The 27,032-nt window shown below is 38.4% G+C and overlaps 4 protein-coding genes across 4 annotated transcripts in view; 2 read left to right on the top strand and 2 right to left on the bottom strand.

Moving 5' to 3' along the window:
• Positions 1 to 164: 164 nt before the first annotated feature.
• On the top strand, positions 165 to 6,052 carry LOC134660773 (ubiquitin-conjugating enzyme E2-22 kDa). The gene is made up of 3 exons (XM_063516562.1): positions 165 to 328; positions 4,977 to 5,129; positions 5,586 to 6,052. The coding sequence occupies exons 1-3, from the start codon at positions 266 to 268 to the stop codon at positions 5,967 to 5,969; spliced, it is 600 nt and encodes a 199-aa protein (XP_063372632.1). The 5' UTR covers positions 165 to 265; the 3' UTR covers positions 5,970 to 6,052.
• Positions 6,053 to 11,148: 5,096 nt separating this feature from the next.
• LOC134661747 (testis-specific serine/threonine-protein kinase 3-like) lies at positions 11,149 to 14,230 on the bottom strand. Its single transcript, XM_063517929.1, has 5 exons — positions 14,067 to 14,230; positions 13,091 to 13,699; positions 12,693 to 12,852; positions 11,968 to 12,108; positions 11,149 to 11,231 (listed from the first exon to the last, which is right to left on the bottom strand). Exons 1-5 carry the CDS (start codon positions 14,154 to 14,156, stop codon positions 11,149 to 11,151), a joined length of 1,083 nt encoding a protein of 360 aa, XP_063373999.1. The 5' UTR covers positions 14,157 to 14,230.
• Positions 14,231 to 15,956: 1,726 nt separating this feature from the next.
• LOC134661748 (testis-specific serine/threonine-protein kinase 1-like) lies at positions 15,957 to 21,695 on the bottom strand. The gene is made up of 4 exons (XM_063517930.1): positions 21,625 to 21,695; positions 20,717 to 21,328; positions 19,446 to 19,605; positions 15,957 to 16,084 (listed from the first exon to the last, which is right to left on the bottom strand). The coding sequence occupies exons 2-4, from the start codon at positions 21,308 to 21,310 to the stop codon at positions 15,957 to 15,959; spliced, it is 882 nt and encodes a 293-aa protein (XP_063374000.1). The 5' UTR covers positions 21,311 to 21,328; positions 21,625 to 21,695.
• A 2,911-nt stretch (positions 21,696 to 24,606) lies between these two features.
• The window catches only part of LOC134661730 (bestrophin-4), a 68,299-nt gene continuing 65,873 nt past the window's right edge, over positions 24,607 to 27,032 (top strand). Inside the window, exon 1 of the mRNA XM_063517909.1 lies at positions 24,607 to 25,012. Within this exon, the coding sequence (XP_063373979.1) occupies positions 24,942 to 25,012 (71 nt within the window). The 5' untranslated portion in view covers positions 24,607 to 24,941. The remainder of the gene's footprint in view (positions 25,013 to 27,032) is intronic.

The raw sequence follows: 27,032 nt of genomic DNA on the forward strand, positions 1-27,032 counted from the left end.
TTTGACTTTCGCGCCTTTTTTTACTGACAAGATTTGCTTGACCAATATATGTATATTATTTTAATCACTCTGATTTTATCTGAAATCATCTGAGCTTGCAAGGAAGATGTCGTCTTTATTTTATTTTGATTTGATCAGAAATCACAGAGCATAGACTGTTAGTATGGTGGCAACCCTAAGCTAAATAGCCATCCTTATTTTGTTGTCTTTCAAAAACCCTACTAAATTTTAGTTCATTCAGTGATTTTTATTAGTGGTTTCAATAATGGCCAATATATCAGCCAAACGAATTAAAAGGGAATTCAAAGAAATCATGAAAAGCGAAGAGGTAAGCGATTTAATTTGATAACGTCATTAATTGTTAGCAATAATAACCTCATGGAAGCAATTACTTGCAGTTTTGTTGTGTCGTATTTTAGCGAGAATACTGAGCTATTGGAGGTCAAAGTGCTTCGTAATGTGCTGCGAATGTCTCTCTATTTATTGCCTAACCTATTTCGTGTTTTTGTGTAGCTTTTGCTAAATTAGCTTTAAAAACAATTTACGAAATTCCAGTTCCTCCTACTTAAGTATTATCTTAATATCTGTATAATCTCTTAAATAACTTACCCTGAGCATTACTTTGCGGCGAAACATTATGTAGGTACTCTTAAAGAAAGTGATAAATTACAATTATGGCCTTGTTAAATCCAAAATAGAGAATCACTAAGACAAACAGCTGTTCTTGAGTAAGTACCTCAAAAATGGCCTTAATTATATATTTGTGTACTTTAGTAAAATGGCCTTAAGTAAAGAAATCAACTTTAAATTAAATCATCATGGAACTAAAGATTTTTAAATACTGGAAATAATTAACAGGAAAAGTCATTATATTCTGATCTATGTGATCTATGATAATATCATAAACAACATTGTTTACTGTAATAAATAATTGGCTAATGTTGAATAACACAGACTACCAGCTATATAAAACATTGTAAGCAATGCTTTTCACTAAAAAATCGGTTCAGCCAAACGCGAGATAATCGCAGACAAATATACATACATACAGGTCAAACTGAGAACCTCCTTTTTTTTTGAAGGCGGTTAAAAAATGCAGCGCAGCACCTATTTATCAAAACCAAAATGTAGGTAGTAAAACCTAAAGGGACAATATGTTCAGTACAGTGTTCAATATGTTTAAACTCTTTCTAAATTTTAGTAGCCCCTAATGCATTCAGCATTAGCCTATCAGGTCAGCGGCTTTGTAGCAGCAGCGGTACTCAACAACAAAATTAGCCAAATGGTGTTCAAAACAACGTCACCTTTTTATTGTCATGAGACCAAGATTGTGCAGGTGATTATGATAATCTTGCCTGCTTAGCAATTTCTGCTGGTGACTGTGCAGGTTTATTCACCAAAGCTGGTGTGAGCCGCTTAAATCAAGGACTGAAAGCTTCATGCTACAATGAATAAGCTTATAGTTAGTTTTTTTTAGCATTAGAAAGAAGGTAAGCGATCTTGACATGCCTTTTAATTGAAAAACGCTTTTTAAAAATCAGTAACTATTACATGAAAGCAGAAGAATATAAATGATTGTATTAGATTCATAATTGTTACATATTTGCCGTGACTTATTTTTAAAACGTGTTTTTAAATTAAAAGACACATCAAGATTTTTACCTTTTTTTAATGCTAAAAAAACGAACCCATAACATGAAACTATGAGTGATTAGATCAATGAAGTTTTTGCATAATTTGAAACCGTCCATCCCTAAACCCTAAAGAAGGTTGGTAAATGATACTATTAGTCAACAAAAAGAAGTGGTTTCTCAAAAAAAACTTAATTGAAGATATATGTTTTTACCGTAATTTTATTACTTAAATGTTACATTTCTAAATATTACTGTTATACTTCCAAAAAATGCCTACAATTCTTTTTATGTGACAGCTACTCCATATAAAAAACGAACTGTCATCATAGGGATCATCATTCGACGTGACGTGAGAGTTATAAGTATAGCACTAGCAGGTAAGTTAGAGGTGACCTTGTTATACTGGACATAGTCAGTCAGTGCCAAAGAAATGAAGATCCATTATTCTTTTCCTTTGTCCAAAGTAAATAACTTCATCATTTAAATTGCTTCTGTTTAACATATTTTTGGAATGTGTTAATTTAAGATGAAGTTTACGAGTAGGTGTACAGTCGCCATCAGATATATCGGAGCGGCCAAGGTGCTCACAAATATCTGACCACGCCTCTATTGTCAAGGCGTTAGAGTGCGTGTTCAGATATTGTGAACACCTTGGCCGCTCCGATATATCTGATGGCGACTGTACATAATATGGTACCTACTTCTTAAAATTAGTGATTGTAGGAACCTTTAAATTTTATTCATGTATGTTGATTTTTTTGTGTATGTCTATGCATTACAGTTTTGTTGTGTTTTACCTCTTGCTGTGTCTGTCATAAAACTCATAAACTAAAATAGTAATCTTCAGTCAATGGGTCCTCCATAGAGATTATATGCACATGCACAATTAAGAGCGAGTTTTGAAGGTATGTTTTAACCCGTAACATAATGCAACATTTAATATTTCGGAACTTAAATCTGGATCAACAATAAATGAAGGGATGTTTACAAAAACAACATAACTGACTACACTGGTTGACACCTGAAACGATTAACAATGTTCTTAAAAGAGTGTCAACCGCTCTAAGCAGTTATGTTATTTTTGTAAACATCCCTTCAAATGATTAAGTACACAATTAATTACGTAAGTAATCATTTGATAGAACATACAATTTAAAGATATTCGTCTAAGGTTGCTTATCTACTCTATGTTAAGGTATAAGAATGAAATTATGGGCATCATTTCTGAAGTTGCTTATAAAGAAAACTCATTTAATCAACACAATGATGTTACAAATTAATATTTTTAGCCGCATGTATTCAGTTTTGGACGTCTCTTTGTTTAGGTACTCTCACTAGGTGGCAGTGTGCCAAAAAAGTGAAATTCTTCATGAGATGTGCATAATGTGGTCATTGCGAATTTATTCTGACATTTAATGTAGTAAAGGTAGTTTTCAGGCGTACCGCTAGGTTACGCTAAAACGTCTGCAGCAGGCTTACGTCTAGACTAGAGTTGTGCCGTTCTCGAGAACGTTCTCCGTTTACTATGTAGAAAATTCCGGAGCGAGAACATTCTCTATACAACAAGAACGTTTTCGAGAGCGGCACAACCAGTGGTACAACTAGCTATAGTCTCGTCCACAAAATGCACGCTCCGAGCATACACGCTTGACGCTGACGCCGGAACCATCGGGTCATAGTATGCTCAAACAAGGTTGACATGATAAATAAAGCATACTTAAGTACATCATTTTCTGACATGGCGCGTTAGTGGAAAAATACTATGGCAAATGGCATACGCTTCGATCAACACGGAAGGGATGCGGCATTCGCACTATTTCCCCTCTGCCTAGGTACAAGATCAACTGATCTAGCGCGGGTAATAAAACTAGTTGCGCTCGGATTTTTAACTAGACCGAGTCCAGACGCGCGAATGAACACAGCAGCAGAAAAAATGCCTAATTGCTCGGTTTTTTGTTGTAAAAAAAGGTCGGGGACATCAAATTTACAAAAAGGTGTTACATTTCACATGTAATATTTTTTTTACACGTCATACGTTTAATTAAGTACATTTAAACACAATTATTATATTTTAGTCTCATTTTGCTGGATTTATCGATTTTGCTCGCCCAGTACAAATTGCGGATCGGTCGAGCGACAAATCCGACTTCTCATCTCCCAGAAAACAATAAAATTCTTTGACAAAAATGTGTTAATGTGCGTGTTGTGACACTTGCGATTCGTCCGTACACAAAAACAGATCGAGGTGTGCAAGATTTGTCTGTGTAGGGTGTCATTTTCTATGTATTTGTGTCGTCATTACAGATTGGATTTTGTATGTAAGTGTGTGAGAAGTGCGACTGTGTGCACGTTCCCCCCGCGAAAAATGGCAGAATGATTTGAATGTCAAGATATCGCTTGGGCCTATCCCTTCCGACGTGTCGGAAGCCCGTATTGATCGAAGGCCATACGCGAGAAGATGCACTTTTTAATACTATACCTCCTAAAGGCGCTCACAGCGAACTCACACAAAATGTACAATTGCTATATACGACGAATTCTTATTACAGTATATAGCCGGTCAAGCAAATCTTGTCAGTAAAAAAGGCGCGAAATTCAAATTTTCTATGGGACGATATCCCTTAGCGCCTACATTTTTCAAATTTGCCGCCTTTTTCTACTGACAAGATCTGCTTGACCCGTCTAACGAAACTTACATATTTTTGATAGTAAAAGGTCACGAATTAAGTTGTCGCTCCATAAAGCACGGCAAGTTCCCATTACTGCTCGAAGCAGCCGGCAGCCGTGCGCTCTAAATATTGAGTCATATACCATTATTATTATTGGGAGCCTATATATATATATTTATTTCGTGTAACACATGGACACATTTTTATTAGTAGAGCTTACAAGCTAGGGGGTTAGTAGGTATACAAAAATTTATAAAATTAAAACAACACAACACTGATGGGGGAATGCAATCCCTCACATTGCGACAAGTAGGGACAGTCAACCCTGTCCGCTATCATTCGAAGGATGCTGTTGGGACTGCCACGCATTAGGAGCCTATAATGTCCCACTGCTGGGTAAAGGCCTGCCCCCACTTTTTCCAGTCTTCCCAATCCTGTGCAGTCTCTGGCCATTCCTTTAAAGAGGAGTCTAACTCGTCTCGCCATCGCCGACGTCGTTTGGCAACTTCTCGTTTTGAGCTGGGCTTCCACTCTATGGCGATCTTGGCCCACAGCTCAATCGGCATTCGGCAGACATGACCAGCCCAGTCCCACTTTAGCTTGACACCTTTCCGATACCATACCACAAATGAAAACGAAGTATAGCTCTTACACAACTCTTCTGCATTTCCAGGTGGCGGGGGGCGCGATCACACTGGAGCTGGTTAACAACAGCTGGACGGAGCTCCACGGCACCATCGCCGGGCCGCTCGACACGCCTTACGAGGGCGGCACCTTCCATCTAGAAATCAAAGTGCCTGAGACTTACCCCTTCAATCCGCCCAAGGTACCTTTCCACATTCATTTACTGCCTATACTGCATGGGGTTTAAAATAGCTAGATAGCAAATGACCTTCGTTTGCGCTCGCGACTTTATATCCCAAGCGCAAGTCATGATAAGCTGTCTGGTATCAGTTTATTAGCATCTTCTTATCTTATTAGCTCCTTCCACCTAAAGGTCAAAGTACCTGAGACTTGCCTATTCGATCCGCCAAAGGTATTAAGATTGTGTCGTCAACATGGCCTCTATTTTCATCCTAAATTTGAAGGAGTATGATAATGTATGATAAGATAAGTCCTATATAGCTTAAACAACCGATTGATTTTAATGTGTAAATATTGATAGTCAGGGTTACATTAACATACTTTTGCTCTAAGTTATATTCACCAACAAAAGTTTTTGCATTTTAACTCAAAGCTAACATTAAAACTTCTCAATCATAACTAATTCTCTCAATTCCAGATCCGTTTCATCACAAAAATCTGGCATCCTAACGTGTCGTCCGTCACCGGCGCGATCTGCTTAGACATCCTGAAAGACCAGTGGGCCGCCGCGCTCACGCTCCGCACCGTCCTCCTGTCCATACAAGTACTGTTGTCCGCCGCAGAGCCCAACGACCCGCAGGACGCGGTCGTCGCTAAACAATACCTAGAAAACCAACACCTCTTCAGCGTCACAGCGAGACATTGGACGAACGTCTACGCCGGCGGGCCTTCCGCCATCCACGACTGCAACCAGAAAATACAAGTCCTCTTAGATATGGGTATAAACGAGGACCAGGCTAGGGTAGCGCTTTCCACCTACGATTGGAACCTCGAAAGAGCGACGGAGCAGATATTTAGTTAGTGATCCTTTAAGCGGTGTAAGGTCAGATGGGGAATGAAAGTAGAGTAGTGCACTCTATAGATAGATCAATCGTGATGCTGTTTGCACAGCTATGCTCATCTATGTAACTGCCGCAGTGTCCCAAAGGTGAGAACCATCATATTCATAACTATTCATAAGGTACTCTTCCACCGAGTCATTATTGCTTCGGTTTTCTGAAGATTGATTATGTCTCGGTCTGGACTATTATAGACAAATGAATAAAGTAGTGCAAAAATTAAAGTTACAATCCAAATACATGAAGCGGGAACTAGGTTAACAAGCCGAAACATTTGACAAACCGTATGACAGAATTGTGGGTCAATATTTTGCACTACTTTAAGTTTTTTAGTATAATTTTATATTTTTTTTGTTTGTGCCGACAAACCGCTCGATATATAGTCGTGGGCCTGTACCTATAATGGATACTTATATCAAGAATACCCCCCATCGGGAGCAGGAAAGGCAAAGTTATAGTTATTTTAGTATAATCTCAAAAGCTATTTAGCTGTTTAAACTCTATACGGCCCAAATGAAAAAGGAAGAAAACTTAACTCTCGCGTTTTGTACACATATTTAGTGCTTTAAACGGTTTTAACGCAATATTATTAAGGCGTTTCGCTTTACATACAAAAAACAATTGCGTTTTATTAAGTCATTGTGAATATTGATATTGAATTGATAGTGAAACTTTGTTTTAAACGGAAATCACGCAAAAAACGTTATTTTGGTGTTACAATGATAAAAAATATAATGGTTTTTTGCATGGTTTCTGTATATTAAAAAAAATCTACTATCAATTTAGTGCAAACGAATTATTCGAAAGTAGATAAATGGCACAATGTGTGTAATAACGATAAAACGCAAATGTTTTTTTATATAAATTATCATCGCGTTAGATCCTTTTAAATCACTAAATAAAGGAAGACTACTAAGATCGATCAGATTAAATATTTAACGTAAAAATAAAAGCGTGTTAATAAAAAGGAACAGTCGATCTCGGGTTATCTTTAGTTTAATGTATTAATGTAGGTAGGTACTGATATTTGATATTGCATTGCACATTTCTCTATCCTTAATTTCCTTTTGTGGGTATATAATATCTGAATGTTATTAAAACACTTAGTATGCGAATTTATTTTATTCATTATATACATACTAAATTAGAAATTCAAAATGTTATGGGATATTATTTATTTATTTTTCAATATCATTATATGTATACAGGTTGTATAGTATTTATCAACTCAGTAAATCAAATCTAGCTAGAAAAATTACGCCATTATCTTATTATATGAATTTGAAGGTTGCTAAACTAGTGGTTCTTTGAGCTGTCGACCTCGCGAACGCCCATTTATAAACAAATCGACAAATAATCTATTTAATTATTGAGCCTGCTTACAAAATTTCACGAGAATCGGTTGAGAAATATGTCCTGTATAGGAGAATATCCAGACCAGGGATGTTGCGAACATCCGCAACCTCGGAACTTCCGCATTATTTTCAACATCCGCATCCGCATAAAATCTATGCGGAGCTTATGCGGATGCGGATGTCGAACAAGTCGGTACAGGAAATTCTAGGTAATATCGCCATTACCTATAACGAAATCGTCTAGATCCAGAAAAGTCGGCCAAGTTACTGTTTATTAAATATAACGCACCTATATTCTTACTCAAATACTAAACGTTTCGTTTTTTTAAATAAAAAAATACTAAAAATGTAATATTTGACGTTTTATAAGTACCTAATCTTGACATGACTATGTCAAAAAATCTGCATCCGCAGCATCCCTGAATTCCGGACATACGAAAGCATTTCTGCCCAAGCTGAAAGGGGGACCTTCGCTTCACTCGGTCAATAAATAAATACATAGTTCCTTAATTCCACTCTCTTTAGCCCGACTATTGTGAAGCCAAAATCAATGTCCATGTAGGACAATAAAAATAAAGTGAGAACGTTGTCAGCGAGTGCGAGCGAGATGGCCATCTTAACAATTTTCGACTAGACTCGTTGATTTTTCGCTACACAATAATTCAAGGCAATGCTTCTTAGCGGCTGCCAAGTTGCCATTCCTTTACCTTTACACCTATAAAGAAATATTTTTTTAATATTATAAGAGTCTCTCTTTCCCTTTCTTTTTCATACCCCACCTGACCTTAAAATGAAATTCACAAGTAATTTTTTGTAATGCTAAGCATTCGGTTAACGTTATTATAATATAATTTAGGTACAATAGTACTTTAGATGGTTGGGTTTACGGTGCTGTCCGGGTCGTGGGCGGGCTTCCTCTTCACACATGTAGGGTTTGAGCGAGACAACATCATTACAACACTTATGCGTTTCGTTATTATCAATAATATGTATCACACATTCAGTGTGCAGTGTGCACGTTTGCGTTAACCCATGAATTCCATGATACACATGTGCATCATGCCGCAGTGAATGTGTTTGTGTTTAGTTAGAGGAGTAGGTTAACCCTGCCAGCGTCGCGGACTAACACCTTGTACTTCTAAAGTCTCGATGTAAAATATTTGGCGTCTGGACACGCCAAAGTCGCGTGGCGGTGATAAAGATAAGTAGACTACGGATGTGCAAGTTGCGGCCGGGCTAGCACTGATTGACGGGACAGTATCTCGCGGCGAGATACACGGGTCCCTCTTTAATTAACGTAATTAGAAAAAGACGTCTATCTCGCCGCGAGATGTGCTAGGCCTTAAGAATGTTTCCAGTAAATTGGATAATTTCTCGGAAACTTTCAGGAAAATTTCACAGGAAACAGGAAAGGAAACTTATTTGGATATGGAAAATTTCGATTCCAAACGAAAATATGAGAAGTATCCGAATTCTTGGAAACTTTCCGACGGCACATCAGTAAAGTAGACAGTATATTTGTCCCCATTATGTTGTCTTGTGAATTGTCTATGTTCACACGTTAGGCTGGTTACACGCGAGCCGAACAGATACTTTTTATTAATTTTGTATACCACGCTGAAGCAGCTACTATTTTACGCTACGGTTGGATGTAATGTGATATACTTATGTGACAAGTTTTAATATAGAGTTTCTAATTATCCGTATTGTTTATCGTTGTTTTACGAAGGTAATAAATATTTACCTACCAGAATTCCGCAATTCATTCAAATAATCAAATGTAAACCAATGGGTTCCATTCTGTGTGAGAAGTCTATATGCGTCCCGTTGAGCCAGCGTTTTTTTATTTATTTGATTACTTTAATGAATTAAGATAATCAGAGAATTTATATCAGCAAATCCAATCTTTGCTTTGAAACAAGTGTCGGCGGGTTCGGGTGCAACCATTTTATACGTTTGTGTATTAGCACTTACAAAATGTATAAATTGTTTTAGGTACTATAAAATTATAGTTGAATTCGCATTGAGTTTAATTATAAGCGAACATATTAGTTAATAAACAATAAATTCATTTATCCAAAATAAAAACAATTAAATCATTGAAGTACACAATTTTCTTTTCAATTACATTAGCTTTATTCCTGTTTGAGCACAAAACGAAGGTTAATACCCAAAAATAAGCATATATTTTTTTCCTTTATATGCTCATTCGCCAAGTAATATTCCTATTTTTCTTCTTATGCGTTGCGTGTTGTGTTCTCTTCGCCGGATTGTAGTGCCTGGCGGACTCAATGATGCCAATGTGCTTCATGAACAAATCTTGGCGCCGAAGGTTCCCAAAAATTAAAAACATTCATAATAAACTGTCGTTTATTTGATTAGGGCGGCACACACTGCGAAGATGCTATAATATTTTATGTTATGATTTATGATCAATACGGGTAAATGTGTCTGGACGTCACATTAGTGTTTATTGCGTTGCGAGTTAATACATTTACCACTAAACTCGCAATAAACACTTAATCAATGTGTAACCAGGCCCCAGTGATAAGGCCAGCCACACTTGTCCCTATGCCACACTTAGCCGTATCTTGACCTTAACATAAATTATCGCTCACTATACAGTTTGTATGAACTATCACAAACGGCTTGAGTTAGACCAATATTTTGGAAACACACGCAATGCAAGTGTTATTTTAAAAATGAAATATGTCTATGAAATATGCTATCAAAATCGTTGCAGACTTATCTTGGTCTAACTCTATTATACTATATATTTTTATAATACAACTATCTTAACCCTTAAATGCATGATTTTTTCTTTATGCCCGAAATTAATATAGTAATTGTTTGCTGATTATGGGAAAAATGGTAAAAAAATATAACATCGATTTTCACTGCGAAATCAGCGTTTGAAGTTGCATAGGCTAAATCTTATGTAAATATATAATTTTCAGTAAGAGATATATGATAAATCCTACTATCATCAGAAAGGTACACTATTTGTGATACACCTATGATAAGAGTTTTTAAATATAAAATAATTACAAAACCCAAAAAAACATCCAATATCACATACTAAAAATCATCAAATTCTGGATTTTTTCAAATTTTCTGACATTTCGTCTTAAAACGAATGTAAATTTTATAAATTAAAATATTGCGTAAATTTATATAAAAAATCGGAAAGCGGATTAGTTTTTCTTATGATATCACTCTTAATATCATTATAAATAGTCCCAATTTTTAATAAATCTTTAATTCTTTGTGCTGCATCGTACACCATGCATTTAAGGGTTAAACTATCGAGCGATATGGGAATTTTATGTTAAGATGACTAGGGATGCAAAGATGTCATCTTAAGATGCGAAATATATCCTAGGGCTCATTTAGACTGTGCGAGAACTCGCATGCGAGTTTCATTAGGTACATTGCGTTATTTGATCGGTCGGCTGAATTAATGTAACCTAAATGGTCCGCAATGTAACTAAAATCGTATGCGCGCCGTCTAAATGAGCCTACAAAATATATCGCAAGATCCTTATAATACCTACCTACAATGGAACCCGCGCCAGCTAGGGACGCCACGCCCTTAGACTTGATAAGCTTTTGCGAATAACGCCAAATACATATATTTTCATATTACACTATCTTAGCTATCGAGCTACATATATTATCGTAACTTAAAAGTGTGTGAATACCTTAAGAAACCATAATATTTTACATCCAGGCATCTTAATATTATAGTATCTTCGCCATGTGTGAAGGCTTTAAATGTTTACCATAGTTAGGAATGGGGGTCGCCGAGATGCGGTACTGATATTTCTTTCATCGATGCTACCGTAGTGGTGCTTTTCAATGTATTTAATCCTGTCGAAAAAACATATTTATACAAAAAACATACATTATAACAAAATAATTTGAGCCAGCCCCAAAAGCAACGATACTAGACATTGCTAGCTAGACTATCCTTATTACTGGATCCAGGCGTCTAGCAGTTTTAGAGTTTAGGGTTTGATATAGTGTCAGAGATAATTATGAATTTAAACTCTAATAGTTTTACAGTGAAATTATTCTAACATCACATATTTGACAATTACAAATTGACCCTTATATATATGACTTTAAGGCTATCAGTTAAACGGTAGATCTTAGCATCATATCTATTCAGGATGAATTCATAACTGTCAAATATGTGATCTTAGAATAATTTCACTGTAGTGAGCAAGTTACCGTACAGCTCTAGTTTAGCGTTGGTCATAACTGTTCCGAATTTCAAATCGTTAGCTTCAGTAGTTTTCGAGATATTTAGCGATGTGTGACAGTCGCACCATAAATCCTTTTGTACCCTTTTGGTACGGAACCCTAAAAATGCCTTATATGCTCAATTCTATTGTCTAGCATTCGCGGTTTAATAGTAAGTACTACCATGTACTACTAACAATCAGGGTTAAGCGCTTCATACAACTTATTTAATTCAGTAGCTGATGACAGAGACGCATAGACGTAGTAGCTATCTGACGTATAGCTATCCTTGTCGTCAGTTACTGGATTAAGTAAGGTGTGTGAAGCTCAAAATAGCTAAAATGTGTGATATAACACTTACCTGCCTTGGTCCTCGGATTTGAACCAGCCGAGGCAAGGTATAGCGAGTCAACTGTCCGTGATATATTATCGTCTTCCAGCCTTACTCGCTTCTCGGAAGCGACAGCTTTTTTAAGCAAAGTTTCTTCCAGATGAGTTAATTCTGTAAGATATGCGGTAAGGTTAATGTAAGGAAGACGGGCAAATAAATGGGCATAATGTCTACAGTGTTGGTACATAAAACAGGACTGCTACCAAACAGTAAAAACCCGAAAATATAAAAACGAAAACTGTCAATAAGTACCTTACTTTTTTTGATGTCGAACGCTGCGTACCTATTGGTGTTATAATAATAATAATTTGAGCCTATATTGAATTTCTTCCCAGATGTATTGCAGGTTTCCTTACGATGTTTTCCTTCACCGAAAAGCCAGTGGTTAATATTTCGTACATAAGTTCCGAAAAACTCATTGGTACGAGCCACGATTTGAACCCGCGACCTCCTGATTGAAAGGCGGACGTCATATCCACTCTGCCACCACCGCTTACCTATATAATCTTATTGATATTATAAGCATCAAAATATCCACAGAACGTCATTCTGTACACTAGCGTTACTACTTAACACAATTAACAGCAACATATTTGATTGGTTTTTGTTCATTAGACTATCTCGTTGCAATAAGGTATTGCGAATGGTCAAATTAACTGTGTCATTGATAGTGCGGCGTCAACCCTAGATCTTACTGGCGACACGCTGGTCCATGGCTATCCACGCCCCGCTGAATACGTTGGCAGCGGTGGGTCGCGCCGTGGCGACGGGCTCCATCAACTGCGACACCTGGTCCTTGCATTCTGCTGACAAGTCGTTCACCACGCAAGAGCGAAACCGCCACTGCTTCTTAACCTTTAACATTTAGAATAAAAGTCAATGAGGATCTGAGGATAAATTTATCGACGTGCTCACGCTACGGCTACTTCGAAGAGTTGTATTTGTAACCTGGAAAAAAGGTTGGACGCACTTATTATAACATCAGCCCTTGCTTTGCTACTTACGAATTCATGTCTGATATATGTAAATGAACCTCTAAGCCTAAGAGTACCCTATGTCTATCCTATGAGATCAATTCCATAAATGAGGTTACCTGTTTCTCATACAACTCTTTGACAGTCTTCTCTTTAAAGGGCAGGGCCTGATTCAGCATGGTGTACAGAATAATACCAACGGACCACATGTCAGCCATTTTAGGAAAGTATGGGATGCCTTTAAGTATTTCTGGCGCCGCGTACGAAAGCGTGCCACAGTACGTCTCCGACAGGATATCAGTGCCTCTCTTAATCACGGTGCGCGCGAATCCAAAGTCTGTTAACTTCACGTTGTAATTGGCAGTAATGAGGATATTCTCACATTTCAAGTCTCTATGCGCGATGTTCAGAGTATGGATGTAGTTGATAGCGGATATGATCTGTCTCGCCCACAGTCTCCCCTGTTTCTCTGGCACGCGACCGTTTTTTGACACGAAGTCGTATAGATCCCCGTTGTCGCCTAGTCGCATGAATATGAAGAACTTTGTTTGCCGCTGGAAGATGCCGTTGACTTGTATGATGTGGGGGTGGTTGACTCGGATGAGGATGTCCAGCTCGCGGGGGAGAAATTTGGTCTTGTAATCTCGAGCCGCCGATGCAGTGTCGATAACTTTACAGGCCAGTACTGCTGGAGCTTTGCCTCGTCTAATTAGAACCGCCTTGAAAACCTACGGGAGTTTTAGACTTCATGACACATTAGGTATCACATATTACCTATTTTTACGTTGAACTGTTAGGAAATCATAGGAACGCACGGAAAAATGTGTAGGTACTTGTTATAATATTACTGGTACGAATCTAGAATGCTCGCTTTAATAATGGCGTTGGCTTTATTGTAAGGTTTCTAAACTAAACCCCTCACGCAAAGTAGATATTTTAGTCTCAGGGAGGCTCATTAGTCTTATAAAGGAAGGGCATACCTACGTCTACACCCACTAGATATCTATATCGTTAGATATATTAGATCAAATGTCGTCAATGTAAACAGCGTAAGCACTCCAGATTCGCGCCGCTGCCAGTGCCTGAAGGCCGTACTTTAGAGTAGCATCCGTCTCCTATCACTTTCTCCAGTTGAAAACCTTTATCTTGTAGAAGTTTTATGTCCGACGGCGTCGTGATATCCATTTATGTCTACGAGCAATGAACGTGTTCGATACATGATGTATAAAGGGTAACACTTGAATGTATTGTTATAGCACACTATAGTTTGTATTAGTTTTCATTTTATATCGATATTCTGTAGATATGAATCATTTATTCTACCCATTGACGGATATTATGAAGTTGTATGTTAGGTACTCGGTCTATTGTCATGACATGATTCTCATTGTGAGGTTATTGTCGTTTCTACTCATTAGGTGTCAAATCAAAGAGACTATTAAGACAAGATTAAGACAGATCACAGATTAAATCTAATTAACTAGAAGCATAGACATGTAGTATGAAGTATTTAATATAGTCTGTCAAGCCATTACCGTCATTAAGTCATTATAATATCTCTGATCTTCCAGGTTCTCAAAATGGTTGTAGAGTCTATGCGGAAAGAGAAGAGTCGTAGAATGTATTGGGTCCCATACATTTCACGACTCTTCTCTTTCCGCACAGAGCCTTTTCGTGGATAGTGAGGTGCAATTCAACCGCACAATCTTGCAAATGAAATAAGTAATTTATTTATTACTTATAATATTTTTTGTTTAATTCAGTGCTGAAAATTCAACAGAAAACAATAAAATCGTAACGTTCTCTTGAAGCGTGGAAAAGTCGTGGTAAAAACTAATGCCGAGGAATGATGGAAGGTGCCTAAATCATATCAGAACCTTTAGCTTGGTCCGCAGTCCGCCTCAAGGAAAAGGAAACAGGAGAAATAATAACATTAATAACACATTGGCCTTTGTAGACAAGTAGTTTACTTGCGTAAAACATGGTACAAATGAAATAAATAAGTAGGTAGCTAATTGTTACAATAATGTAAACTTGGACTTCACACATGATCTAAACTGTACTAGGTTACTGACTTAGGTACCATCAGCATCAAATAGGTAGACAGTGACAGCCAAAGTGGCCAAATCAATCGCAATTAACACGCCATTGTTAGGTACGGTCACGGCCGAAAGTATTAATTTATGACACATTTTGTACCCTGTCACAGTGACAATCAATACGAAAGTCGCTAGCTTAGAGACCTAATACTATTGTCACTGTGATGACAAGGTACGAAATGGGTCATATATTAACACTTTCGACTGTACCATATAAATAAGGATGTGATATTTGATGGTGACTGTACCAATCTTTCGTTCAACTAGACAGCGGGTAAAAATTTTGGTTACGTGTGACGCGGCAAAGGTCCACTACCATTAACAGGAACCATCAGCTTTGGATCTATCTTCTTTAGTGTTTTCATTGTATTACCTGTAATAAAATTATTATCCCCCTTAAATTAATAATGATACCTGTTAGTGTTCTGCTGTGCTGTAGGTTTACGCTGCGACAGTATTTTGCGCTCGAGCGAGATAAATACCCGTTCAAAGACTAAACAATTAAGATAGATTATCCATTCATTTCAACTCTCCTGAAATGACATATGAGGGTTCAAAAAAACGACGAAGCGCTTCGAGAAAAGGTAGGTAGTTTGTGCCCATTGCGCTTCGCTAAGTAGGCTCGTTCTGGCGGGGGCACTACCGTGCCGCCAGATAGGTATAAACTGGAAGCTAATACCTAATACCTATACTTGGTTAAAAAAAGTGGAATCGTGGCAAAATTCACAGGTAACTTCCATTTGTTTTCTGTGATCAAACCCTTTCGGACCCAGGGCTCTCTCAAAGGCCCATGACATTTTGAATAAATCAGACACAGTTTGCTTTGTGCGCCTAAGTAGCTACTTTAACTAAACCTATATATATGTATTAACCTATCTAAAATATCTTAGTAAATGCACAAAACTTTTACGGCACCTGTTACAGAACCACATTCGTCGAGATTTCGCGGCTTCTCTGAATCTTTCAATTCTTTCATTGCCTGTTTTAGCAGTGATTCCTCCACTGGAGAATACTCTGAAGAATCAAATTTTTATTGTTAAAAAAATATAATACTGTTTTTCGTAAAAGTGGTAGAGTCAGACCGATATAAGTCTGCAGCGATTTTGATTAGTGATGGGTAGGACATCAATTTAAAATGAGTTTGTATGAGCACCTCATTTTCTAAAATGAGGTGTTACAATGTCTTACTTCAAATGAGGTGAGGTACTAGCATATTTTCAGCGTCAACTATTCAATTAATTCCAACAGCGACAATTTTTTTAAGATGTATGAAAGCTTGCAGCGCTTACGCTTGTTGTCTTTCGTGTTTAATTGTTAACGTATTTTCGGTGATGACGCGAAGCGATATTGAAGTATGCCGCGTATCGGTCTCACTCCCTCTTTGGATATTTCTAATTCATTGTTTCATTTTGAACGGATTTTTGAGGGGTTCATGTCACAGAAAGGCGGTGAGTTGTACAAACTCAACGCTTTTCTCGGTGGACCTTTTGTCGTTGCAATAAGGTTTGTAGTTCGGCAGTTGACAGTGTGGATCATTACTCGTTTCTTCATTTGAGACATTTGAGATTTGAGTGTCGGCGAGCAGGCGAGCACCTAGCGCCTCGCGCGATCCAGGGACTCTGTTGCGAGTTGTGAGGAGTGTATGAGTTTTGAGGGTCGCGAGACTCGCGAGTGAATTTGAACGGATAAGAGTTTTTTTTGAAATTTGAAGTGTGTGAATGATTTGTGTGGCAAGAGGTGTTTGTGATGCGCGCGAGTAAATGAGTAAAATGAATAGAGGAGTGAAGTAAGACATTTTTGCGGTACGAAGTACTGCGACAAATTAACAAAATGAGTGGTACAAATGAGGTGCCTCACGAGTGAGCGACTCAACACTAATTTTGATAGCACATATTACTGAATCGCGATTAGAAAGGGATTGAGATAGCTGTCAATCCATATTGATTTTGACGTAAGTGTATGGAAATCTGTTATTTCTAATCCCTTTCTGTACGGATATGATGGTCGTTCTTGTCTACGTGACAGCGTGATAAAACGGTGTCCGTCACTTTCTTTCCCACGGTGTTAAACAGTGACAGTTATTTTATCACGTGGATAAAGATGGATAAAGCTATCCATAATAGGCTGGCTGATCGCGGCATGATAATACACGCAGTGCAAGTGTTATTTTAAACGTCATAAACTTATATGAAATTATAGAATAGAATAGAATAGAATAGAATATAATTTATTCGTAAGCACAGACAATACATAATATGAAAGAAACACAAAATAAAATTAAAGTGCCACGAAATGGCCTCATCTCAGCATGTTGCTTCCAGCGCTGGTCTTCCGATGAGACCATCAAGTGAGAAGAATCACGGAGGGTAACAGACAAGAAGAAAAAGACATCAAATAACGTAAAGTGAACAAAAAGTAAAATAAAAGTTACACAGAAGGAAGATACAACATAACGACTATATTAAATTAAATTAAGACTAATTTATACATATAAAACAAGCATCGTTATATCATTATAACGTATAAATAACACTTGCACTGCGTGTGCTGTCAAAATCGTTGCAGACTTACCTCGGTCTAACCCTCTACCTTATGTCGATTACTAGGCAATGGGATCAGAGCATACTATTATAGTTTGTAGCTGTCTAGTAGAGCCCGAAGGCTTACCCTATTGTCTATTGTTCAGTAAAACCGCAAGTGCTACTTACCTGCAAAAAAGGGTCTTAATTATTCTATTTGGCACCTGAGCGCGGGCTAGTCCAACGCTCAAAAAACCAGTGTAGGTGCGCTCTCCGATAACGCGCCTTTGTTACGCATCTCGATGACACATTTTAGACTGGTTCTGTAGCGTTCGACTCGCCGGCACTCAGTAACCGAAGTACTGACCACACACATCGTAACAAAATATTTATCCATTAGTTCATTTTGAAACTTATTGCAATTTCCATAGGAGTTGTAATTGAATTACCTGGGTAAAGTGAACGAGCGATTTTTTATGCAGGTGGTTGTGGCACGTGGCATGAGCGGTTTTACTTAACAATAGACAATAGGATTAGCCGTCGGGCTCTATTAGAAAGCTACAAACTATACAATATATATTATTTGTGCCGTTTTCAACCAAACGGGTACTTATTGTCGGTTAAATTGTAAATAAGACGTTATTGCCATAAACGACGCATTTAACCATCTCTACTTATACACCGTGTTTTTTAGGGTTGCGTACCCAAAGGGTAAAAACTGGACCCTATTATAGTTTGTAGCTTTCAGTTGTGGCACGTGGCACGAGCGGTTTTACTTAACAATAGACAATAGGATTAGCCGTCGGGCTCTATTAGAAAGCTACAAACTATACTAAGAGTCCTCTGTCCGTCTGTCTGTCTGTCACCAGGCTGTATCTAATGAACCGTGATAGCTAGACAGTTATCATTTTTACAAATGATGTAGGTATTTCTGTTGCCGCTATAACATTACTAAAAAGTACGGTACCCTCGGCGAGCGACCCATGACTCAGGAACAAATATTTGTGCTCATCGCACAAATAAATGCCCTTACCGGGATTGGAACCCAGGACCATCGTCTTCATAGGCAGGGTCACTAATACCCACTAGGCCAGATAGGTCGTCGATACGCAGCAGATTGTAGTTTCAGGCGTAAGTTATGTGAACTTGCCCACTTGCACTTAGGCTAGTTTAAGGTATAATATACCGTATACGGGATTTTATCGAATACCGTAGTGACAGCAAAATTTGTATGACAACCTTCAAAACCGTGCACACGGCGTCTATGCGGAAAAGCCGTCTAGCGATTTTGAAAGTTGCCATACAATTTTAAATATTTTGCTGTCACTACGGTATTCGATAAAATCCCTTATACGGTATTCGGGAAAATTCACGTCGTGTGAAACTGGCCTTACGCTTTGGTCCCCGGTTGATACCTTTCGCCGTGTATGTAGCTATGTACATCATCGTCACCTATGGGAAGACAGCACGGCGTTTTTTTTTTCTTGTCCCCTACACTTTTTTTTTCAAATTTGGGATTTTTTATGTTATTTCTACTCAGAATCACGAGCTCTTTCTATCCTAATAGGAGAAAAAAAGTGTCCCAAAATTTCCATACATTTTTCGATCTTTCCATTACGCGACCGCCATACAAAGTCTATGAAAAATGGTGACGGAATGGAAATAAAAACCTTAGGACACTTTTTTTCTCCTATTAGGATAGAAAGAGCTCGTGATTCTGAGTAGAAATAACATAAAAAATCCCAAATTTGAAAAAAAAGTGTAGGGGACAACAAAAAAAAAAACGCCCAGCAACGTTTCTGTAGAACGTGACGCTGAACTTAGATTACGGCGTCAACCGAAGATAAAGGTCTTACTGGCTAGTCGCGGTTCCATGGCGATCCACGGCCCATGAAAGACTGCGTTCGCCGTGGGCCGTGCCTGCGCGTCCGGGTCCAACATTGCTGTCACTAGGCCCAAACACTCTTCCGACACCATATTAACTATCTTCGTGCGAAAGCGCCACTTGCGCTGTACCTGGGAACAAAATACGTCATAATCAGTCAGTCTCACCTAATATATATGTTATGGACCAAGTGAATAATGGGGGCATTATGTATAATGCCCGGACATTATGTATAATGCCCGTGCATTATGAATAATGACAAGCTATATCGAGCCAAGTGATTAATTATTATCTAAACTTCATTATTTTTTTAAGGGCATTGCCCGGGCAATTTAATTATTAAAATAGTAACTATCAAATTGCCCAATAGGTGATAGGCGATTAGGCATTATGTAAAATGCCCGGGCAATGTAATTAATTATCAAATTGCCATCTCATAATGGTTATTTTTCATAATGCCCGGGCACTATGAAAATGCCCGAATTATCACTTGGTCCATAACATATACTTACACGGTGTGTTACACTAAATTTGACGAGTTCTCCGAAACCATACATTTTCGCTGAACAAACATGGGAGTCTAATCGGTTCTTAACGGTCGCATCATTGGCATAAGTTTGACCCCGGGGATATTAAAGGCTAAAAACTAAATTCGTAAATTTTGAGCAACTGTCTCTGTCACTCTAATTACGCCTTCATTGAAGTAAAAGAGTTCGGTGTTCGTGGTAGACCCTCTGAACGAGACACACTTAGACAACATTTAGGGTGGTATATTCCACCTGTCCATTGATCTAATGTGCATTGCGTCTCATGCACTCTCTCATTGGACAGATAGAATACCATCCTTAGATACTTTGGTGGCCTATTGCTTACTTTATTTACCGCACTAGTGCGATAATTGGCACATTACGTATGTTTAAAATTTAACTGTACCTATAAACTTTGTACGATACATGTGCGAATAGGTAATTCGCAACTCTAACTAAGTATTAATGGGCTGTCCCAACAGATTTAATTGATCTAAAATCTAAACTGAGTGAGTGACATTTAAAGTGCGAATGGCAAACTGAAAAGTTTAACTTAGCGAGTTTACTTATAACATTATTTGTTATGGAATAAATGGAGAGGACAAAGGTACGATTACACATCGCGGGCTATTGACTTTGATATGATTGTGAACTTCTGTATTAAAACTATTAAAAGTATAACATAAATAATTTGTCGTGTATTAAATTGACGTACCTGCTTGTCATATAATACCCGCACAGAAGTCTCGTTAAACGGCAGGGCTTTATTAAGCATAGCGTATAGAATAACTCCCATGGACCACATATCGGCCATTTTAGGCGCGTACGGTATACCCTTCAGTACCTCTGGAGCCGCGTACAAGAGAGACCCACAATATGTCTCCGACATAAAATTTTTGGACCCACCGTCACGCGTTCGGATTGCGAAACCAAAGTCGGTTAATTTCACATTGTAATTTAAAGAGATGAGGACGTTTTCGCACTTGAGGTCTCTATGCGCGATATTGAGGGCATGCATGTATTCTAGGGCGCACATCAGTTGCCGCATCCAAACTCTGCACTGGGCTTCAGATAGGTTGCCTTTCATTGATATGAAATTTAGGAGATCACCGTTCTCGCCTAGTCGCATGAATACGAAGTACTTGGCGTAGCGATGGTAGATGTTGGTGACTTGTATGATGTGGGGATGGTTGACGTGGGCTAGGATGTCCAGCTCGCGGGGCAGGAACTTGTTCAGGTAGACGCGGGGAGCGACGGATGTGTCGATCACTTTGCAGGCTAGATCGACGGTGCGTGTTTCGTCAACCATGTAGACCGATCTGTAAACCTAAACCAAACAACTATATATATTGTTTTAAGTTAGCCAGATGAGGAATTAGGAGCTTTCGTGCGTGGTAGGTATCCTGAACGTATGAGAGTCTTCCATATAGCTTAGAAAGCGTCAGCATGTTTCATAATTCGGCATATGGCTTCTGGTGCCAACATTTCTCAGGTGCATTTAGGTGCACCATCATCGTAGGACGGTTGGCGCTGAATGGTGATGAGTGTGGTCCTTACCCCACTGACTTTGAAATGTGAAAGTCCTACAAATACTAGCAGCTTACAATCCCAAACAAGGCATACTTTAGCATAAGATCCTTCACCGATCACATGTTGCAGTATAAACTTCTTTTCTCGCAGCGCAGCATAGACTGACGATGACTCCATTCATGTTTTAATTTTAGCTAAGCATGGTACGTTAAACACTAAGTACCTGCTTAGCGTGTTTCCATTTTTATTCTTGTACTCCTCTGAGTAAATAAGTTAATTATATACATACTTTAAAAATTTAATACGTATGTAAATAATGGAAATGTCATCACTAATGACTCAGTCATGGTTTGATAGACAGACAGACTGGTAAAAGAAATATAGTTGGTCAAACCAAATTGTCAGTAAATAAGAACAAAAAAAAATACTCATCCAGAATCATACTATATTTGTCTTACACTAGTAGGTACTAGAAGTCTGGCTTCTAGCCAAAAATTGTTGACAGATATTTCGTCGTTGTATCACCAATTGTCTATAATTAAAATAAAAGCTAAAAGTCAATTGTCAATTTATGTTGAATTTATGTCATTAATTCAAATTGTTTGCAGTTTATAAGGGGTTTATTTTAAATAATATTAATAATGTCTATATTGAGTGAGGTCCGCAAACTATTATTTAAGCTCGTAAATAATTACGACAATGTGCGAAGTCGACGTGTAGCGTTGTATAACGAAAAATTGCAATGTTTACAAGTCCTAAACAAATTAGGAGGTTGGTGCTCTAAAGTCAATTTTTTTATTCGGTAGACTGAAATGACAGTTCATAGTATGAAATGACATTTTATGTTCATACTATGAACTGTCATTTCAGTCTACCGAATAAAAAAATAGACTTTTATGAGCATTTGGCATAGTACCTACTTATGTAATTTTTTTGGTGATGGATTAATATTACGGTATTATCGAACTAGACCTTATTTACACTACATTTCATTTTTAGCCTTGTTACAATGGTATATGGTGAGAAAGGAGAAAGTGTAAACATATGTGTTTACCGTTGACTGTACTTTACATAGTGGTAGAAATTATGTGAGTTGACTTTGAGTGCACGTCAACGTATATTTAACTTACCTATATCCTTCTAAAGTCTATTTTTTTATTCGGTAGACTGAAATGACAGTTAATAGTATGAAATGACATTTCATGTTCATACAATTAACTGTCATTTCAGTCTACGGAATAAAAAAATAGACTTTAGGTACCTTACGTGTGCACAGAAAATCATAAATATTTTCTAGTACCAAAACTATAATTCCTATACTACACAAAGTGTGACCAAGATTTTTTGAATTTCCCGCCAAACATTTGTGTAATATTTCAGTAGCCAGACTTCTAGCACCCAAAAGAAAAGGATGAGTATAGGTAATTACAGTAGTAAGTGTTATTAAATTAAAACATCGAAATATCTTTTCTCAAACATGCAATGAAATGTCGTCGCTCCGGGCGTTATATCAGGCTTCGAAGTATCACGTTTAGGGCGGAGCAACTCCAGAGAACTGTAAAGGAATTTCATACGAAATTGAAGGCCTAGGCCGGGAAGTATTTTTTTTTTAATTCTAATGTAAACATGGGGTCTGTGTCCATGAACAGGCTAAACAGCCGAATTATATATATTTTTTTTTGTGAATGAATGGTTATCGGACCAAAATATCCGTGTTAACGCCTGTTATACACGAACGTACTGATATTAAAAATACGAATCTGTATGATTCAATGTGTTGATGAATAAATTTAAAATTTTGTCTATACGTAAGTCACCAGAGACCATAGACAATATTTAAAATCCTCTGCATTTATTTTATTTATAGAAATTGAGATTCTTATTATCAGATTGTGTATAATGGCCCTAAAAAGGTCTATTCGAACAATACACACGCGAAATACGGACGACTTCCGTAAAAAAAAAACAATTATGGCGGGATCGGAAGGAAAATTAAAAAACTTTTGTTGTGAAGTTGGATTTTTATTATAAAGATTATAAATTTGTTTTTTTAGTGGTGTATTTTTTATTTCATTGCATGTTTGAGAAAAGCACTATACATGCCTAGCCGTGAAAAGGTCTTGCCGGCTTCGTATCACTATCCGGCCTCCCTACGGTCGGCCGGCTATACCTACTCACCCGGCAAGCCCTTCTTTCCCGGCGTCTGCAGTAATGTACTATTGTGGTTAAAGTAGGAAGGACAAAGGAAAGGGATTCAAGACTAATGGTAAATATTAGGTACCTACCTACCTACCTACATATTAAGTAGGTAAGTACTAAATATTACATACGTATCTACTATTATTATACGATAATATCTAAGTACCTATACCAGACAACAACATGTGATCAGCTCTAGGTACTAGCATGATTCATACCGATGCCATAAAAGCTCCTCCTTTAATGAGATTCCAGAAGAAATAATGACGCGTTAAACAATAGGTTTCGCTGACCTCGTCATGAGTGTAATCATTCCCATGCCGCCGATCCGCGCGTCACCCGTTGGTGCATACAATTAGGGTTGCCAGATGGTCGGGATTTGACGGGATTCTCCCGATTTTTAGCATGTGTTTCCGATTCCCGACAAAGTGGAATTTGTCCCGAAAAACAGCTTCTCGTTATAAAACAATAATTTCAAGTTCCAAACTGTCGTCGAGCGAGCGAGCGACCCGTGTCGAGCGCGTCAGCGTTATAAAAACGTCTATGGGCAGAGCAGCTGACGTAGTGCCAATAACGTAAAATATCGTTGTTTTTAATACAATTACTTTAATTGGAATGTTTTTTTTCCCGACTTAAGTCTCAAAATCCCGAAAAATGTATATTTTTTCCCGATAATAGCGCCTTTCGATCTGGCAACCCTGCATACAATGCAGTCAATTGGTGCATACAATGCACACAGCATATGAACATACAGCTAAGGCGGCTGGCTTTAGGGGGGCGCCATCTAGCGAGAAGCACGGGCACGTGGAAGGAACGTGCGAGCGCGGCGGCGCCCGCGCCGCGCAGCGAGCTCGTTACACGCATGAGCGGCCGCGAGCAAGTACACCAACCAGTATACATCAACATCAGTCACAGTTGTCACTGCTCCGCGAGCGGTGGTGTCGCACGCGCTTCCTTCATGCGTTCCAACAATTCGGGGAAGGTCGAGTACACAACACATTACCAGAATGTGACAAAACAACCGCGCGCCGCACTCTCTAGCTGATAACTTCCCTTCGTCTTCCCTAGTAACTAAAGTCAACAAACTTTTTTTATTACTTTCTAAAACGTATTTAATTTTCTGTGTGTGTTTCGATTCAAGCTCGCGCCAACAAAACGTGTGTGTTGTGTATAAATAAATATTAATATAGTGTTGTTGAGTTAAATACGACATGACTGTATCATATGCCGGTGAGGTACCAAACGGCAGCAGTTTCGGATGTTTCTGGAGGATCCTTTGCAAGTGAGTAGTAACTTAGTGTAGCTATACGGAGCGGTTGGGAGCGGGCGGAGCGAGCGAGCCAGCTGAGGCGCGCGAGCCGAGCCCTGCGAAACAGCTGTTCGAGCCGGCGGAGCCAGTCCACGAACTGCTCGTGACGAAACTCCGCCGATCGTCCGTGGCTACATGTTAAACCGTGACAATAGCACCTCCCCGACCCACAGCCGCGCTATTGTGTCGCGAACGCGATGCGACATTCGTGTTTAATTGTACACACAACAACACCAAGGTGCTCAGGTTACTTGGTCGCGATCAAAAGTCGAGACGGTCGCAACAGGTCTTCATCGGCCTTGATCGTTGATGAATGTATTTGGTAGCTGGGGCGAAGCCGCGCGACAGTGACAGACGGGCTCGGCCCTGACAACGAAAAGTGGCGAAAGTATCTCTGACGCACACAACGATCGATTAAACTTTATTCGATAGTTCTCAGTAACGGGCATCATCTTGCGACAGTAGTTATAGGACGCTAATTTCGCTTGACACAAATCATACGTTAGGTACCTACACTACATGTGACTCGTCTTACCTACGCTGTTAATAGTTATTTGTACAACAAGAGATCAAAGTTTGATATTTCTTCGAGTGCTTATTTTGAGTCCCGTGCAAGCGAAAGATTCTATACTAGATTCACGAGCGTAGCGAGTGAAAATAATTTAGAATCTTGAGCGTAGTAAGGGACTCAAAAGCGCACGAGATGTAAATAACTTTGATCTCGTGTAGTTCACAAAACTTTTCACCTCAGCAGTGAGAACATATTAGAGATCCCGAAAAATGTATTCCTTCTTCATCACTTACCTCTATTCACTCATGTTTCTTAACATATACCAACAATTAAATTTTCACCTCTCTCTTGCACGGGACTCAAAATAAGCACTCGAAGAAATATCAAACTTTGATCTCTTGTTGTACAAATAACTATTAATCAACTGCAACACGCCAATGAGTAATGTTATTAAATCACGGTGCATGCCTTAAGTCCAGTCCAGTAGCGTCGACGGCTGCCTAGGTACTTAGGTAGTATATCATAAATTCAATAACATACAACTTACGCGCCGTTATGTGCACAACGTGCTATCTGACACCCTTGCGCTATGGCCATCAGTGTGATTCCAGTTGTTCGTATTAAAGGTAAAGCAGCAGTAAAGTAAACAAATATTTATCCGAGTATTAGCACGTGCATTTTTGGTCGCGACCGTTATCTGTAAACGACTGGTCGCTTACTTAATGTGTTCTGCCGTTTCTAATGTGAAACGGTAACAGAAGAAAGTAACAATGAAAATAAATTGAATGGCAATAAATATGTGTACCACATAACAGGAACGCACGCCACGTCAGTCAATAATACGTGACCTCAATTTCAGTTTCATGGAGTTTTAAAAGGTTTTCCGACACCGAATTATAATAATATATTACCTACCTACTTAAGGTAGGTAATATACGAGTAGTACCTACCTGACTTGCGGACTGTGATAACATAATATGCACAGATTGATCCTTAGATTTGTATCTCATTTCCGTTCACATGAAACAGGAACTAGGTATAAAACTGACCTACCAATGTGCCTATTCATTCTCTGCGTTGCAAGGATACGGAGAAAACATGTGTTAACTGATCAAATATTAACTCTCAAGTCTCATTTGTACAGTATAAGATAAATTTTCAGAGGATTCCAGTACATACCTACACTAGGTACCTAGTGAAAGATAAAACTGTCGATTTGAATCTTAACTAGTTAAATGGGTTGAAACAAGAAGACTGCAGGTGTGAGAAAATAACGCAAGAAAAGAGCGTAGGCCGGCAACGCAAATACAATCCCTCTGGTGTTGTAGGTGTCCATGGGCGACGGTAATCGCTTACCATCAAGCGATTCGTCGGCTGATTTGCCTCCTACCTATATCATAAAAAATGTAGTTAGGAAAAGTTTTACAAATTAAGCACAAATGCCAGGTAATATTCATTCGGAAATAGGTACCTACCTACTTA

The sequence above is a fragment of the Cydia amplana genome, chromosome Z (genome assembly GCF_948474715.1).
Source record: "Cydia amplana chromosome Z, ilCydAmpl1.1, whole genome shotgun sequence".
NCBI classification, from domain to species: Eukaryota; Metazoa; Arthropoda; class Insecta; order Lepidoptera; family Tortricidae; genus Cydia; species Cydia amplana.

Coding starts and splice junctions, on each gene's coding strand:
- LOC134660773 (XM_063516562.1), top strand. CDS start 266: ATGGCCAATATATCAGCCAAACGAATTAAAAGGGAATTCAAAGAAATC. Junction 329..4,976: donor AAATCATGAAAAGCGAAGAG/GTAAGCGATTTA, acceptor CTGCATTTCCAG/GTGGCGGGGGGCGCGATCAC. Junction 5,130..5,585: donor ACCCCTTCAATCCGCCCAAG/GTACCTTTCCAC, acceptor TCTCAATTCCAG/ATCCGTTTCATCACAAAAAT.
- LOC134661748 (XM_063517930.1), bottom strand. CDS start 21,310: ATGGTTGACGAAACACGCACCGTCGATCTAGCCTGCAAAGTGATCGAC. Junction 19,606..20,716: donor GGGTATTATATGACAAGCAG/GTACGTCAATTT, acceptor TTTTGTTCCCAG/GTACAGCGCAAGTGGCGCTT. Junction 16,085..19,445: donor CATGGAACCGCGACTAGCCA/GTAAGACCTTTA, acceptor TTGATTCTTCAG/AGTATTCTCCAGTGGAGGAA.
- LOC134661747 (XM_063517929.1), bottom strand. CDS start 14,156: ATGGATATCACGACGCCGTCGGACATAAAACTTCTACAAGATAAAGGT. Junction 12,853..13,090: donor AAGAGTTGTATGAGAAACAG/GTAACCTCATTT, acceptor TAAATGTTAAAG/GTTAAGAAGCAGTGGCGGTT. Junction 11,232..11,967: donor AAATCCGAGGACCAAGGCAG/GTAAGTGTTATA, acceptor TTTTTTCGACAG/GATTAAATACATTGAAAAGC.